General features: G+C 43.6%; 1 protein-coding gene across 1 annotated transcript; it reads left to right on the top strand.

Annotated features, from left to right (window-relative positions):
* The first annotated feature begins 307 nt into the window (after nucleotides 1-307).
* On the top strand, nucleotides 308-17481 carry LOC129748737 (G1/S-specific cyclin-D2-like). The gene is made up of 4 exons (XM_055743434.1): nucleotides 308-1126; nucleotides 1240-1455; nucleotides 4794-4950; nucleotides 14958-17481. The coding sequence occupies exons 1-4, from the start codon at nucleotides 905-907 to the stop codon at nucleotides 15317-15319; spliced, it is 957 nt and encodes a 318-aa protein (XP_055599409.1). The 5' UTR covers nucleotides 308-904; the 3' UTR covers nucleotides 15320-17481.

Genomic DNA, 17481 nt, shown 5'->3' with positions numbered 1-17481 from the left:
ACACGTGGTTGCTTTGATCATATGATTTGGTTCGGCAAAAAAAAAATAATGAAAAAAGCCGGCACTCACCGGAGGGACCCGGCCTTCTTGGATTTCTGTGTGCGCAGCGCACGGAAAGGAGAAAAAGCTCGCAATAATTATGACTCCTTTTTGGCCTCCTAATTCGTTATCGTTCTTCTCGAAGAGGAGGACCAGGCCGGCTGTTCTTCGAGCTGGTTTTCAAACTCCATCTGCATTGGTGTTGGTAGAAAGGTGTTTCTCGACGACGACGACGAGATCAGCCGGTCCCTTGCGCTTAGTTTGGTTACTTCGGATGATATCAAAACGAATCCAGCCAGGACTCGAAACGGTCAGAAGTCTCTCGGACAGCAACTAGATCAGACGTGTGTGACTATTCTCGGTTCAAAAAGCAAAAGTAGTTTGTTGAAGGCACAACACTTTTAAAGGATATATTAGTAACTTACCTGTGTAGAAAGTTTTGCGGATCTGTTTCTCGGGAACACACCGGTTGAGTGTTTGAACAAGATTTTTTTTTGTGGTGCATGGAAGAAGATATCTACTCCTTGGAAGATCGTTGCGTTTCGGTGAGCCGGACTATCTTGAAGAAGTGATGATTGCATAAGGGGCAAAAAGTGTTTAAAAGGGACTAAACTAATGCGGAGCCTTTGAAGGATTTCTTGGAAATTTGTCTGATTATTGGGAAGGTTGTGGGACCTAGTGTGGATATTTTTGGAGGACTGAACAGCGTGTTGGAAACACATTGTGGTGATCGCAGAAAGACGAAGATACGAAGAAGATCTTGAACTGCGGAGTTGATAACGGTAGATCACGAAGTTGTGTGCATTGTTGATCAATAGAGTTTTGTGGTGTGTGCGAAGAACTAACGGAACAAACAATAAGCACGATGATGGCAAACAATATGGATTTGGTGTGTAAGGAGATCATCTACGAGGAGGTCGATCAGCAGTTTGCCGAACCCGATCCGACCATGATCGCGGATGCTCGGGTCATTCAGAACATGATCAGCCTGGAACGGTTGACGATTCCACCCTGTAACTACTTCGCCTCGGTTCAGCAGGATATCAAACCGAACATGCGCAAGATCGTTACGACCTGGATGTTGGAGGTGAGTTGTTGAGACCATGCGTTCAGGGTTTGACGGAGGGGGGGTTGATGATCATTGGAGTTTCGAGTGAACAAGGTACTCATCGAATCTCAATATGTTTTTCGTACAAACAGGTATGCGACGAGCAGAAGTGCGAGGAACAAACCTTCCCGCTGGCCGTCAACTTCTTCGATCGGTTTCTGTGCGCCTGCCCGATCGATCGCTACCACCTGCAACTGCTCGGATGCTGCGCCCTGCTGCTGGCCTCCAAGATCCGCCAGTGCCATCCGCTCACGGTCGATGTGCTGAGTGCGTACACCGATCATGCCGTCTCGCCCGACCAGATCCGGGTAAGTTCAAGATCATCTTTTGTTGAGATTTTTTTTGTGTTTTGGTATTTTACGCATTGAGAGGGGGTGGAGCTAAGTGTCACTCACTGCGTATGACAATAATAGATCAGCGCAAACCCAAAAAAAAAGGTTCGCGAGCTTGAACTTGATCCAGTCTTTCCTGCGTTCGTTTTTTTTTTCTATGAGTTCTTCTCGAAAGAAAAGGAAACGCACGGAAGCGTGTAACCCTCTCAGGTTTTTGTTGTACTTCGACAATCTGACGAAATCAACGGCGTTCCCTTTCACCAAACAACGATCCCGTCTTGATAGGACTAATTTACTACTTATCTCTTCGACCGTACGCCGCCTGGTTGAGTGGTGTCGCTTCTTAAGAAGCACACTCGGAAAAGCATGTTTGTCATTGCTCCTCGCTTCTGGAGAATTCAAAAAAGGGGGATCTCCCCTTGAACGCACTCCAGTGGCAAAACACACTTCCGGTAACCTGTCAAGTGAAGAGGAGAGGATTCCGTCAGTAAAAACCACAAAAACCAAACGCTTCCTCCTATTGTTTCCACCCGACCACAACAAGAACACGGAAGGAAATAATTATCGCTAAGATTGGGTGTTTTGGAAGGTAAATTTTTATTTCCAAAATTTTGGTGTTTTCGGGAACGCCGAGGATTTTCTCATCAGGAGAGTCGCCACCCGCATTCGGTGGCCGGCGCTTGTCAATTTCGCAAACTGACAGGTCGAATGCGCGGCGCGGGTGGGCACAAAAGTATAATATTGGCAAGCTTCCCTAGTTTCCCACAAAAATGACTTCATTTGCGGGCTACCGCCACTTTGAGAAAATCGATCAGCATCAGCGCCTAATCCATCAGGCCGAAACAAACCGGTTCCCCTTCTGAGCGAGAGAACCCGAAACTCGATATCAATCAAGCCCAATTAACCGCGCTTTTGCACCGCATCAAAACAGCGAGCGCGCGGGACCAAAATGTGTGTTCTGTGAACGCGTCCCAACAACCCAGTCAAGAGACAATTGACCCCCATCATCACGAAGAGGTAGCGCAACGGCGCGATATTGTCTCTAATAAGTTTTTTTTTCTGGTTCGGTTAGGTTTGGTTTTCCGCAGGTCCGAGATCTGGCTGGTCACACACAAAGGTCGTGAAACTCGATCCTGGCGATCCTGTTTTTGGTTTGGAATTCGCTCGATCGCTGCACAGAAAGGTGGCCCGCAAAATTTTTAAAGTCCACCTCCCAAACTCGGCGAGATGAGACCGAAACCAAACCAAACGAGGAGCAATGAATCGAAAAAATGTTGTTTTTCTTCTTCGGTGCACTTTTGAGTTCTGATTTTATTTTTAAGAATGAAAATACTCACACAAAACAAAGTGGAACCAGAAGAGCTAGCAAAAAAAACCCGAAAAATTCCATTCTCGATTTCCAGGGAATTCGTTCGGGAGAAGACACAAGCATCAACGACCGACGACGGTGATCCTGAAAAACTGAGTGAACAACTTTTTCACACGTTTTCGTTATTCAATCGTTTATATTTTATGTATTTTTTCCACTCGTCTCTGGGACCACTCACTTCTCCAGTGACCATTTTTCGGGTCCGGTTATTGTCGGTTTTTGCGTATACACCTCAGATATCGGTAATAAAATAAAGGCATCCCGGAGCGAAAGCAGCAAAGGACCTTTAAAATGCGAGAGACTTGCGTTGCGAGCTTTCAAAATATTTCCACACCAGAGATCGGTGTCGTAGGAGAAAGACCTCCTCGATCGTGTAGGTACCGCCAGGACCAGGAGGACCTTGAACCTCTTTACGAGTTCCCAGAAGATTCGCTTTTATTCAAAATTATCAAAGTTCAACACCATGAGAAGGAACAACGACGAAAAAAAAAAGGCCAATGCTTTTTTGTTCTCGCATCCGTAAAATTTCTCAATTTCTGACCCTGTCCCCGGACAAAAGTCCTGTCCTAACGGAGGAGCCGCCAATAAAATCGGTGAGAAAACGTCGGGCGATCATCAATCAAAGCAGGCGGCGGCGGCGACGATTGCGGCGTTAAAATATTTTTAAGGTCTCTCGTTCGAACGGTTTTAGCGCCTACTTAGATATGGCTGTGTTTTTTTTTTTTTTTTTGAGTGCGGTCAATCAACGAACGCACTCCATTTTTAAATTTCGTGCTTCGAATATGTTCGAACTGGCTGGCGTTGAACTACTTTGTGCAAAATCACTTTTCGGGACCCTCGGCACTCGGCGCGGGTAGATCATCATTAAAATATATCGCTTTCAACGGATTTGTTGTTGGACTCCTCTCCTTTGACAGGTATAAAATTTTATCTGAACCAATCTTTTTTTTCTAAAATGGATGGGATTGCATTGGCATCAAGATGAAAAATAAAAAGAGGAAGTATGAACAATCCAAAGATGAGAAATGATAGTTCGTTCCCACCGAACGAAATTTAGATGAAAAAAATCCTAACCGAGTGTCCTGAAAAATGATGCTCATGTTTCAACTTTCTCAACCGTTCTAGGTTGATCTCGGAAGGTAAAAACGCATCCCGAAACGTTGATTGCAATTTTATACAAATTAACATCCGGGAAGCAATCGAGAGGATTTAAGGGATGAAATTGTTCCGTCAGCCCATGAATAATAAATGAAGGGAAGCCGAGAGAAACCCCAGGTCAAGATATAAAGCAAACAGATCGTAACCGAAATCTTCGGCTGTTCGGTGTTCTGCAAACCTTCAAAGACGTTTATGCGAGTTTCGGTCGACGTCACGGGACACTGACAGGGAGAAGATATTAATCATTTCGGGAAGATTTGAGACGGGTCTAACCTCAACTTTAACGACAGGACATCAGCAAACGTCGTCAACAACAAAAGCCCGAAGATGCATTCGCACAATAATGACGTAATTTTGCGGTTGGTCACAAATTAATCGCATCCGTACGAAGCGAGGAGGACCCTTTTTCCCAGTCAGTCAGTCAGTTGGAACAATTCCCACAATTGCGGAACCTAACCCGGAAGGCAATTGATCTCGATTTTTGAAGAACCGAATTAAGGGGGGATGTTTTAACGGTCGCCATCGCAGGGTGAGAAATCGACCGTTGGTCGCGTGGCTTCAGCATTAAGATTAAGATCCAAGTAGGCGCAGGCGCCACATTACACGATCAGCCGAGTGGCAAATTTATGCGCATTTTTAAGCCAACAACACCTCTGAAATGTGCCACGCGCCCTCTATGAATCTCATTATTATCCTTTATCCGTTCCGTTCTTTTCCGCGTTCTCCTCCACAATTATTGTTATTAATTTTTCGATTTTTCCACCCCTATTTTTTTCTCCGTGTCCAGAGCTGGGAGCTACTGATGATCAGCAAACTCGAGTGGAACATCACCGCGGTAACGGCTTTTGACTACGTCGATCAGATCCTGGAACGCGTCAACTGGGGCCACAACGATTCGCGGCTACGCGAACACGCACACACCCTGATCCATGTCTGCAGTACCGGTAAGTTCCCACAGTTTGATTCTTATCTTTTCTTACTGATCGCCCAACGTACAACTGTCACCAAAAACCTAAACGAAGGACCCTACACATCTGTCAAATTTGTCCAACTTTGCGAACGCGTTGCGCGTTAATTAAGGTCAGGACCTCCGGTTTGATTGCGAAGACGACGACATCTGTCTGTCGTCGGTTGATCGCGCCACACTATTGTTGGTTACTTTTGTTACAGGCGGAAATTTTACGATCCTGTGTCTTTTCTTACAGGGTTTTTTTTTTTCTAAAGACAGCACGACCTAATAGGGGTGTCTATCTTCCATCCGATGGATTCCAGGTGTGGTGTCATAATTAAATCATCAATTCTCGATAGAAATCTACACACATTGATCGAGGTTATTTTCGCCTATAGACTGATTCGGACGACCCTTGAATAATTTTGCGGTACCTTCTTCCTCGTTTTTGTCCGAAATCATTAGAATTTTATTATCAGTTTTTTTTTTTGTAAAGTTTAAGTCCGAATGGTCAGATAAAACGTGTGCCTGACTTTTTCGTTAACAACCTTTTTCGCGCTCTGTTTGCTCAACGATAAAACATCGATCGATTCTCGATTGGCGGCAAACGACTCGGCATACAAAAATTCGAGGGAACCCATCTCGGTGTGCAACTGTGTAACGTTCCATTCCTTCACATCAGCGAGCCCGCGACCGGTAGAAGACGACAAGGTGTAAAGGCACGCGGGGCATTTAAAAATTCTTCCCCCTTTGCTGCTTTTTGGTCCGGAATATTCGCTGCTGGATGGAAAACTACTTCATCGCGAGCAGCAACACAATTGGCATTGTCGCGCGAACGAGAACCCATTCTCTAGGATCAAGCGAGCGAAAAAAATATAACGAAAAACCTTCAACCCCTTTCCGGTACACGACGACGACGGCGACGCGACGAACGAATTTAAAAGGATCCATTTTTGCGAACCTGAAGTGGTGGTGACCCTGAAAAAAAAACCTAATTCAGAAATGAAAAGAAAATTCGGAGCACCCCTTTCTTTTAAGTTTTTTGTAAAAGTTTTCCGAGTATGCAACCCTACTTCGAGCACTTCGGACTAAAAATTGTCACGATTCACTGGAAATTCGATCGCAGCAATCGGTTTGTTGTTTTCCTTCTCTCCAGAGTCTGAGTTGTTGTTTTTGTTTCCAATCGTGTTTTGGCATCTCCTCAAACGGTGAGTGGGTGTTTCGCAGCGGATTCCCATGGTAAGACACACACATTTTCCCTGATTTTTGGCAAATATGATAACAAAACAAAGAAAAAATTAACCCAACGGAACGATCCAACAAGATAAATCTTGGACCCGGTCGTTTCCTGTTTGTTGCTGACTGACCATTTTGCGGGTGCGTGAGAAGAAAACTTGATTCCCACCACCAAAAGATGCGCGCAGAGCAGAAAAAAAATCATTCCTTCTGGCGAGTGAAGAGGTTTCGCATTTCTTTCCAAACAGAAGTTTTGGACTCTTGCGGGAAGTACAGTCCTCTTGTAAAAACGCGATGGATGGGAATCTCGTTTTCCAAAACAAAACAACAGGTCCTTGGCACTTCCAGCAAGACGAAGGACTCTCCCATCGGACAACGGCAACGCAAAACATCTGCCATCGTTTTGTTTTCCTGCTGCATTCGAAACCCACAGCAGCAGAAGAAAAAAAGCTTATTTTTACATGTTCCAACTTGAAATTTTGGTTTTCGAGTTGTTTCGATATCAAACATCTGCCCTCACTCGGATTCGAATTTGAGTGGTGCGTTCTTTTTTTTTTTTTTATTGAAAGGGACCTCTTCCTCCCAACCAAAAAAAGCAAGGTGATCCTGTTAGAATATCCTGCTGCTGCCTCCCGGGTTAACAGGTTGCTCCTGAAAGGATCCAAGAGAGGACCGCGCCGCCGGTGATAATTAAAAGTATTCTAGTTTTTGGTTTTTTCCGATGACTGTTTCGAACACCCTTCTGTGAGAAGCAGGTGTAGAAACCGCGAGCTAGGTTGCTAGCTAGCTATCCGCAACTGTTGTCCATTTCCGGGGATCGATCTAAGCTTCGGTTGGCTTTTTCACTTGTGCTTAACTTTTCCTACTATCGGGGATCGGGTAATTTGTTTCCATTAAGGAAACGACGGGAGAAGGAAACCGTTTTTTCTGTGTTTTCAGTTTCAGTCCTGCACGTCATCTTAATTGACATTTGTTAGGCGGGTGTAATTTCACTTGGGCCCTATCGCGACACCTTGATCTGTTGAGCGTTGTTGCTGCAAGTCGAAAAGTAAGGAAATTTATGTTAATTTCCGGTTTCACCCTCACGCGAATTCAAGTCACCACGTACACGGAGAAAAACACTTGTTGAATGAGTGTCCGTCCAGTCAGTCTGTCAGGGGTCGAGGGGTTGCCGATTGTGCGCAGAAGCTAGCTAGCACGCGACATGTGCATTGGGTGGCTACTTTCTGATTGGATGATTTTGTCCGTCTGCGTCCATTGTTGCGCGTTCTTTATGAGGCGAGTATGCACCCGCACCACTCGAAGAAGGGTGAGCTTGAATATAATCTATAAAATATGATACTCAACAACAACAGCCAGGAGCATGTGCGAGTAATCGACCAGCAACGAGGGGTCCAGGTGCAGTTTGACACCTTTCGTTGAGTGGCTAGCCCCCGGGTAGCATTTCGATGAAGGTGTCATACCTTTTTTCTTGTTGACATTCCGATGGATGGTTGCGTCTTTAAGTAAATAAACATGTTCTTGTTGGGTTGTTTTGGAACGCGTCTCTTCGTTCTTCGAAGATAAGCGGGTGGCGGACCCCCATCTTCTTAATCATCGGTCTTCTACCTGATAAGCGAGGACGACTCAGTTTGAGTAACCGATAGGGGTGCACACAATGCGAAATCTTCTTGTCGCGTCGTCGCAGAGCGAAGAAAATCCAAAACAGGAAAAAGGCAAACATCTGCCTTCACCTGGTCTTGGTTGTCGTTGTTGCTTTCCGTTGTTGTCCTTGGTCTCCAGACGAAGCTTCTCTGCACCTTCTTCGCTTCTCTTCGTGGTCGTTCGGATTCTTCGAAGAAGAAGGATCTTTACGCCTCAAGACAGTTGCGTTCAATTTTTTTGCGTACAGTCACAGACACAGTCGTAGGGAAACCTAAATCATTTGCTGCGATTCTTTCCTGCGCCGAAAACCTTCACGCTAAATTTCTTACCCGAATCACTGCCAGTGTTCAGGGGAGATCCCGGCAGGAGCTTCTCCCTCTTCGGTGGCAGCTGAAAACCCCTTCCGATCCGATTGTTTTGTTCGAATCTTCTTCTTGGCCACCGGCGACGACCAAGACCCAGCAGACGGTTCATTGATCCTTACCGAATAAAAGAGCACTGAAAAAAAACCAGTTCTTGAAAAATTTTGCATGCTCATTGCCTATTGTGTTGTGCAAAACTTGTCTAAGGCTACCGACTTACCCCCCGTTTTACAACTGTTTGTCTGTCTGAAATCTCTTCTTGAAAGGAAAACCCACCGCTCTCATTGGAAGTGACAGTTACGACTCTCAAAGATGGTGGCAAAATTTTGCAGCCAGCTTCGTCTATTGTTTCGCTGACAGCCGCTCGAAAGCTCGGAAGATTTACAGCGTTGCAGCGGGACACCGCACGTCGGATCAATAAATTAATTACTCCGATACACCTTGTTTTGGGAGTAATAAAAATCGGAGGAAAACCAACCGGGAGAAAGAATGTTTGTCAACCCCTTACCTTGGTGGTGGTTGTCACCCTTTTCCGTTTTTTTTTTAGCTTCTTGATCCGGGACAGCCAGACTGCACCCAACTAACGGGTTTCTTCAATTAATAAATCTCGCCGGGATTTTCGCAGTCGGGAAACCCGTTTGCTCCCTTCTTCTGAAAATAAACAGAAAAAGCACGTTAAACGAAATTAATTAGAGACAACCAACCACTTCATCATTTGCCATTTTTTGATTCCCTTCTTCTACTTCAGTTTGAGTTGCAATTGTCTGGCTCTAATCCCCCAAGCCTGCTTTGTGCGTGCAACTCGCATTCGCACGCACTCGAGCGCAATAGTTCGAGTTGTTGCAAAGGTGCAGCAGTTTTCTTCTGTCAAAATTGGGGTGGGAACCGATCGAGTATACCCAACAATTTTGGTAAAGTTTACGACTTTCTAGGATTTTTATTTTCGGAAAAAAACCTATCAAATCTTTTTCGGATCGGTGCATCACTTTACGAGCTTTCTTCGAGTCTCCCTTGTCTTGGTTTATTTGATGGTTGATCAAAATCAAACAGAGAGAAAAAAACAGTTCCCTAGGATGATGATAAGCGAAATCGAAACTAATAGTGTCTGAATCTTCGTTTTACGACCGCTCGCTCCTTACTCGTAAAAAATGCGTAAACTACCAAAGGACTTTAGATTACGATTTAAAAAAAACGGGTACTAAAGAAGCAGTATCATCATTATCGTTGGGCAAAAAACCTACATGAAACTATCTCTTTTAACGATTATTTAGGAGGATTGATAGCAAAAAAAAGTCCTTCCGAGTCCCTCTGCGTCTCTGTTAAGGAAATCTATCGAAAGCGGCCGTCCCGAAGTAAGGAGGAGATTTCCTGCAAAGACGGTTAGCTTGTCTAGCTAGAATCAAGGGAACGAAATCACACCTGGCCCGATTGAAGGTAGGGAACCAAGTCCCCTTCTCAGTCTCTCTAGTGAGTGCTGCGTCCCGTTTGTCGTTGGAAGAAGTTTTTCAAAATCTGAAAATCGGATCATAATTGAACCGACCCACCGAAACACGACGTCTGGCAAAAGCAAATACATCATCAAAAGGATCCGGGGACACACACTCGCTGAAGCACAAGCAAGGGGTCCTACTTTTGATTTCTCCGGGAAAGTCAACGTCTTACGACAATCGGGGGAAAATCTGCACAGCTTTTTTTCTTCCGTGTTTCATTGACTTAACTTCAAGTATTTATTTGCCGTTCAAAATTACAGGTGAGCATTTCGCGAAACTTCCCCAACGCCAATTGTGATAGCATCCGAATAAAACAAATGGATTCAACATCGCAGTAGTCGCGTGCGTCGCTGCCTGCAGCTTGCGATCCAATATGATGTGTTGCACCTTTCGTTCTCTCTAATGACTCGGACTCGACTTTTATTACACTCACCTTCGAACGCGGGCCTACTTCGATAATTTACAGACTTTGATGGAGCATCATCGAAAGACGAAGCACGTGCCCGGGTGCTCAAAATTAAGAACGCGCATCAGTTGCACCTGACAGCGAAAAAAAACTCGTCCAAAAGACTTTGGTGATGGTCTTCGTCAGTTTTCCATTTGCTTTTGTATGCACATAATTAGGAGTGGACTTCGTCCGTGTCAGACTTTCCTCATTATCCCCCTTCTGATCTGGGAAAGAGCGTCGTCCTGCTCAAATTAGACAGGACCCTTGTGGAGCAATGCGCTCAGCGAGAAAGATTATCCTCGGCGGCGCAGGACTTTCGACAGCGAGCGTTTTGTTTACAAATTTGTTGTTTGCATAATTTTTCGTTTTTAAGGAAACAAAGCAGGACCAAGTTCTGGCCAGCATATGGCGTCCATCATCGGAATGCATCGGTCGGGGTCGTCTTTGTTTCTTTTTCAGTTTTGCTTTAGGTTCTCCATGTGCCTTGTAACAAAACCGGCAGAAGTAAACAATTTCCGAAGAAAAATAACGGCACACACACACGGTTTTCTTTTATGTTTATGCTAATTGCGACGGTTAGTTCTGCTGTTAGTTAGTTCGTTTGGCACATGCGGCGGCACTAAGTAAGTTACTCCAGAATTCCAATCGTCGTGGCAGGCATCCTTGAACCAGTTAGTTGCCCCGGTCACAGAGAGTGTGTTAATCCCGGAGATTTTCTCAAGGACTCGTTTCGTTTCGTCTCGTCTCAAAATCGAATCGAAGCAAGGGGTTGCTGCTGTAAAATCCGACCCAGCATCACGAATCTTGCCAATAGCAATATTTGTAAATATTATAATTTTCTCACCCGACCAAACTCCTCGATCTCATTCGACACGGGCAATCTGGGCCCGGAGGCTGTTTGTGCCCGAATTTATTGATATTCAAATCGGGAACCCATTTTCCGTTATTAGCATGGGTTATGACTTGCAATAAATAAATAACCCTTGCATCTCGTTGGTGATTGCAATCTTCCAAAAGCGTCGTAACTGCAAATATTGGCAATTTTTGCCTAAAATGTTTCCTCCTAAAATAGGCAGCATCCCCTTCTTCGCTCGGTTCGGTTTGGTTCCGGTTGCTTGGCAGCCTTTATTTTCTTAGAAGAACAAAAACAGCTCGGATTAACCTTTCCGAAAAGTTGTGAGTATGTCGCAACGAAGACCCTTCCTTTCTTCTTTCCTTCCGATTAAAGAAAGTGATTTAAATCTTTTCATCCCCTTTTTCTTATTTGGCGTTTGGTTCCGGTTGAGAATTTTTCCGTTACATTTTTGCCGAAATTATCTGAAAATTATGAATTTAGACTACGTCACCTCGATGGATGAACCTTGGTCTAATTTTCCGTCAAACGTCATCTCCACGTGTTTTGTTATTGTTGTTTAGTTTTCAATAGTAAAAAGTGAGTGGCTGCGGTTCGTTCAACAAGTTTCCAAAGTTTTTTCGTTGATCTCTGGCAAATATGATCACAAAAACGCAAACAATCGAGGAGTCCCGCTGGTGGCCGTCGAGACGCTCCCGTCGATTATCGACGGGAACCAATCGAAACCGGCAGATGTACGCTCGGCTCGCCACCACCTTTTTCCTGCAACACGAGAAATCCTCCCCAGGTAGGGGTGTGTGTGTTTTTTTCCAACCGGAGCCTTTTCTTATTGCATTCGTATGGAGTAAGTGTTTGATAAGAATTCTCCTCCCTCCCGGGGACCTCGGGTGCGGACCTTCGTCAACTGAAATCGAAGGATCTGTTAGCTTATTTTTTTCGTTCCTGTTTCAAACCACCCCATTGGCATTTTCTTACCCAACTTTGTCGTCGTTGAGGTACCTTCCAGACATGGCCAGGTGGTGCAACCGTTGGATTCTCCTCCTTGGATCGTCGTCGTCCTGTACACATGTAGTGTAGGGCTATTCAATAAAATTTATCGAGCTGGAAAAACTCCTACCTACCCCCGGGTTTCCTAATAAGAAAGCAGCTAGCAGCCGTCGATGATCGGAACAAAGCGATAGACCCATTGCTGCGACACACCAACTAGGCACCCGGCAATTTTACGTTGTTGTAGGTAACTCGACATTTCTTGAGCGATGTAAAATGCATCACTCCGCCGCCGCCGCCGCCGTCAGCTTTTGTCAAAGTCCCCTTAAGGAAGAACGACATCAGGAAGGAAGAGGAGGTTCCTAAGGGTATTTTTCCATTTGAAAGTGCAAATGACACCGTCGTCGTCTTTCGGTTTATTTTTTATTCCGTGTGCACTCTGGCGGATCAAAGAAATTGTTATACATTTTATAAATTCAAACTGTAATTATGGAAGGAAGCCTCGGTGTCATCCGAGCTTCCTCATCTGCCAACTTTTATGGAGCGATACGAAAAAAAATACAGCAACGGTAACACCATATGCCGGAATCATCCCTTAACTTAATGCGATCGTGCCGCATACATTATTTTCTTCTGATGCAGATAATCACTCAACGGAGAATCGCCCAACCACCCTGAAAACCATTGCTCGGGGATGGATGAAGACAATCACATCGATCCTACAAAGGGTTTCAGGGAAAAATTTAAATATCCCTTCGCCGGAAAGCATTTAAAGGTTTAGAAAGAGGTCTCTCTCTAGTTCTAACCGTTCTAACATTCATTCCGCAAACCGAGACCTTTAATTTTGCAAGGTTTTCTTTTTCTAAAGATAAGCCAGACAAAAGGTGCAATTTTTACGGCCAACAGAACCCGACTCGCAGAATTTTAAAACAGCTTCCTGTCGAATTCGAGTCGTCGCTCTACAAAACAAAACAAAACACCAGGTTGCATTCAGCCCAGTCAGAGAGGTCTCTCGTTGCTGCATTGCATTTCACAGGGTAATAAAGTCGACGGACCACCAATCGACAGGTGCTTTGCGCGCCGGATCAGTCGAAAACGACGACGATCGCATCTGTAAACGCTTTTTTTCCCTTCTTTGTTTTGTTCTCAGTTCCAAGAGATCCTTGAAAGTCTCAGGCCGCGCCGCTTGTTCACGAAAGGAAATGAAAACGTCCAACCAAACTAACCAACCATCATCATCGCGAAGCGAGATGCGTACCTACACCTTCAACTCTCCGTACTCAACGGATGACGATCGACGATCGGTTTCATTCCCCGGGCTTTGACGCTGCTGGTAGTTGTGCCCGGTTTTGAGAGCGCATTTAAGAAAGCAAGCAAGGTGCAACGCTTTTCTCGGAATTGTTTATAAACACTGACCACCATTGGAAGAAAACGGGTTGCGCGCCATGTGATATGCTCTCGCCAAAAGTTTGGCGGTTTTTTTTTCATCTGTCCATTTCTTTGTCTGATTTTTCGTTGTTGTTTTTTTTTGTGCATAATGCTTAAAAAACTAAATTCGCAGCTTGCCTGCTGTTTCCTTTGCTGGACCTTTAAATTTTAAGACGATCATCAACCATTCGCAGATCACGCGGTTTGCAACTGCACCTGGCGCCCAAAATAAACGAGGTTACTTTGACGTTTTGTTTTCAGCAGCGCGCGCTGTCAACGCGTTTCATTCCTGGCAAACGCAAACTCAGTGGGCGCTGATTTTCTTCAAACGAAACCAAAAACAAAAATCGTTTGACACGTGTTTCCGTTGGTTGTTTTTTTTATTGTTCAGTCTGACTTTTGGCTAATATGATAACAAATTTTTCGTCTCCAATCCGTAACGGAGGTTCAACCGAACGTGAGTCGAGTCCCTAAAACTTGAGTCGGGTAACCCGATCGAGCGTGGTTGGGAGTGGAGCTCGGCGGAGCGATCGAATTTCTTTTCGACCGACCACCGAAAAAACAGCCTGGCGGCAACGACGTCAAATTAGATTTGTGCAAAAGCATCCCGAACGCGACCGGTCGGTCCATCCATAAAACGCGACCATAAATCTAATCTTTCACCGACACCGCCACCGCTAGCAGCAATCCGATACGATTCCTTCATCCCGCAATTTCTAAACAAACAACAACGCCGGGGACGGACAGGACTCATTTTTGAAGTAATTTTTGTTTTGGAATTTTCTCCCGAAAAAAAAGGTTGTCCCATCCGGGAGCCAACAACAAACGGGACTCATTTGGTCCGATTTGTTTTATACTGTTTTTCTTCCAAACTTTATTGTTATAGCGAGTCTCGATTGTAAACTTGTTGCATTATCCTTACGACCAAAGTTTGACCGGAAGAACCATAAACAATCGTTTCTTTTCCCAAATTTTTATTTGAATAGAAAAATTATGTTCCACTGCCGCACTGCTGCTGAGCTTTTTTTATGGCACTCCTCCTCCTTGATTGCCGTTTCCTTTTTTCCGCTTGCTGCTGAGATGCTGTTGGGAAGATTTATATTGATTTTTTTTTCCCTGTGCGTTGTTTCTTCCCAGCTTTCCACCACCCAAAGGTACACAATCGGTCACGGATGTTGTCCTTAATCTTTACGCGCATATGAGGTAAACAAAAATCGGAAGAAAGGAAGTCCGGAAATTCACAATCATCGGTCTTGCTTGCAAAAGATTCGTTCTCATTAATCAGTGTTGGTACCTGAGCGTTTTTTTTCTCTCTTCTGGTACTTTTTCTTGCTCTAAGGAGAAAAAAAAACGCAATAATTACATTTCTTTCACTTCCGTTGAAGCGATGAATTGTGTCACCGCATGGAAAAAAAAACTTAGGCCCGAAAAAAAAATTACATTTTTGGTGACAATAGTGCGAAATTGATTTTCTTCCGCAAGGAACTTGTTTGCACTTTTTTTTTACTCGATCCTCAAACTAACGTCTTTTGTTCGTTTTCTCCCTCTTTGCAGAAACCATCTTCATGCAGCTGGAACCATCCCTGCTGGCGACGGCCTGTATTGCGTCCGCCTCCCGAGGCCTGAACGTGTCCACCAAGATGGCCGTCGGGTACGATCTGTGCCGACTAACGGCGCACGACCTCGCCAAGATCGACTTCATCGTCAAGATCATCGAGGAGATCGTGGCCAAGGAAATCGCCGACAAGCAGGTGCAGCAGACACAGCAACAGATGCAGGCCGCAGCCACGGCCGCCGGAAGCTGTAAAGATCAGTACCAGCAGGCACCCCAAAAGCTCGCCGGCTCCTCGTCCAGCAGTCAACCCCAGCAACAGCAACCGGAAACCCCGACCGATGTGCAGTTCATATACTTCTAAGCGGCGTGGAACGGAAAAACGCCTAACGCTTCTTCTAACCAGTGGGGGTTTCGTTGTTGCTTCTTATTTCCCAGGGGGGTTGCTGTTGAGTATTTTTATTGCCTTTGTCTGATTCTAAGAACTGTTGAAATTGCCTTTATCCTCTATTTAGAGATTCACTCACAATTCTGTACGCTGTTAAGGTTATGTGCATGGACAGCCATCTTGTTTGTTTTTCGCCAACGAGAGAGAAAAAAAAAGTAGTTTACCGAAGAAAAAAAAACTTACCCAATCAACAAAGCATGCCATGTAGCCATTTAAGGAGAAAGTGTTTCGAAAATTGATGCAACGGCAAATTTACAAACATATAATTAGAGGAAATGCAGGCGCTATTCGTCATTTTGGTTTAACCTTCCTCGGACAACTTTGTACTTTTGGTTGAGCGCGTTGGTCCAGAATGAGGGCACTGATTTTGCTGGCCATAGACAGTGCGACACGTGGCGATCGATGCGATGCGGGCTGTTAAACCAAGTGGCGCGAAACCTCCTCCTATCGGAATTCAGAATATTCTACACCTTTTTCTTGTGTACATATACTAAAAGAATTCTTTACGTTTCGTTAAAAAATGTAGTTAATTTCGTTCGGAAAATCGAAAAAAAAAAACTAAAAACAACCCTTTTCATTCGTTATTGACTACTTTGACAAATATGGTGCGAAAATTAGTTTATAGAAAAAAAAAAATGCTTATACATCTCTTATTTTCCTTTTCTTTCCCTCTTGGGGCAACGTTGATCTTACTTAAAGTTTCTAGGAATGCTCTAAAACTGTTTTCAGTTTTACAAAACAATCAGCCTCTCTGCACTTCTCGCAGCGTCTAAGCGAGAAAAAACTTATTTAGTATAATGTTTATACGAAAATCTACCTTCAAAGAAAGAGGAAAAAAATGTTAAATTATTTATTTATACTTATCAGATAATGCTTGATTATATTCGTCTCTTTTCGGGGGTTCCGAAAATAGAAATGCCAATCGATCAGCAGATGAAAACCAAGAACAAATCGGTAGGAGTTGAAAAAAAATACACACAAAAAAAACAAAACTACAAAAAGGCCAAAGATTAAGTAGAAGACCACCGCCGAGTTAGGTTAAAACAATTCTTACAAACAAGGAGATTAGCTCTTAAGTGAATATCGATATGGAAAGCCGCCAATCAATGAATTTCAATCAAAGACAAAAGGAGCCATACATATATGTAACACGTCGAAGAAATGATCTTAAACAGTATAAGCATTCTCGATCTCATTAACGATTAAAGCGCGGTACAATCGATGGATTGACTGGGGAGAAGATATGATGAACAAGACTTAAACACTAAGTAAACAATGGAAGACACATCTAGTATAGTAGGTACTAGCAGTTAAGGGTTAAGTTTTAGCGGTTAAGTCAAGCCTCTAGGTTTAGCGAAAAAAAAACCCTGTAAATATAAATGGGCGACATCCAGCTTCACAAAAAGGGAGAGAGCCAGTGCCTGCAACTTGACGATCACCCACGATCGGATTACTCAAGTGCTACTTAATGATAGGGAAAATGACAGATAAAAACACAGATAAGGAAGAAAATTCAAAACTAAAAAAAAAAAATCTTGACATATGCACGGAAACAAAAGGGAAAATGTTACGTTTTTGCGCTCTAGAGTTATAGTTTAGAAAACGCAAGTGTGCGTAGTTTTTCTTTTTTTTTTTACTTTTTTAGTACTTTTCGGAAAAGAACTCAATTCACTTTTTTTTCTTCGTTTTGGACCTTTTTTCGCTGTATTTGATCTATTATTTTGTTAATCTAGTCGTAAATAAGAGAATTTTATATTAATTTATACAACTGAAAAAGAGAAAGATTTCGAAGAATAAAGTACACAAAACATAAAGCAACAAGATAAAAGAAAAGTTTCGGTAATTTTTTTTTGTTTGTTAACAACTTTCTATTTTAGCAGTTCGTTTATGAAGTTCATATTTCAAAGGTGCCGTATTTTCTTTAAAAAAAAACTTTGTCGCGTCATTTAACCCCCTCTAATGGAGTTGTAAATATATATTATTATTTTGTGAGCTAACGGTAACGATGATGTAACAACAACGCCAAGGACGGTTTATACATATTTTTTTATAAATAAAAATAAATTATACAAAAAACA

This window comes from Uranotaenia lowii, chromosome 2 (assembly GCF_029784155.1).
Source record: "Uranotaenia lowii strain MFRU-FL chromosome 2, ASM2978415v1, whole genome shotgun sequence".
NCBI classification, from domain to species: domain Eukaryota; kingdom Metazoa; phylum Arthropoda; class Insecta; order Diptera; family Culicidae; genus Uranotaenia; species Uranotaenia lowii.
This window is presented reverse-complemented; position numbering and strand designations above follow the sequence as displayed.

Bases quoted from the DNA above. Each gene is read 5' to 3' on its own strand.
- LOC129748737 (XM_055743434.1), top strand. From the start codon at position 905: ATGATGGCAAACAATATGGATTTGGTGTGTAAGGAGATCATCTACGAG. The intron at 1,456-4,793 runs GTAAGTTCAAGA...CTCCGTGTCCAG, and splicing joins TCTCGCCCGACCAGATCCGG to AGCTGGGAGCTACTGATGAT. The intron at 4,951-14,957 runs GTAAGTTCCCAC...CCCTCTTTGCAG, and splicing joins GATCCATGTCTGCAGTACCG to AAACCATCTTCATGCAGCTG.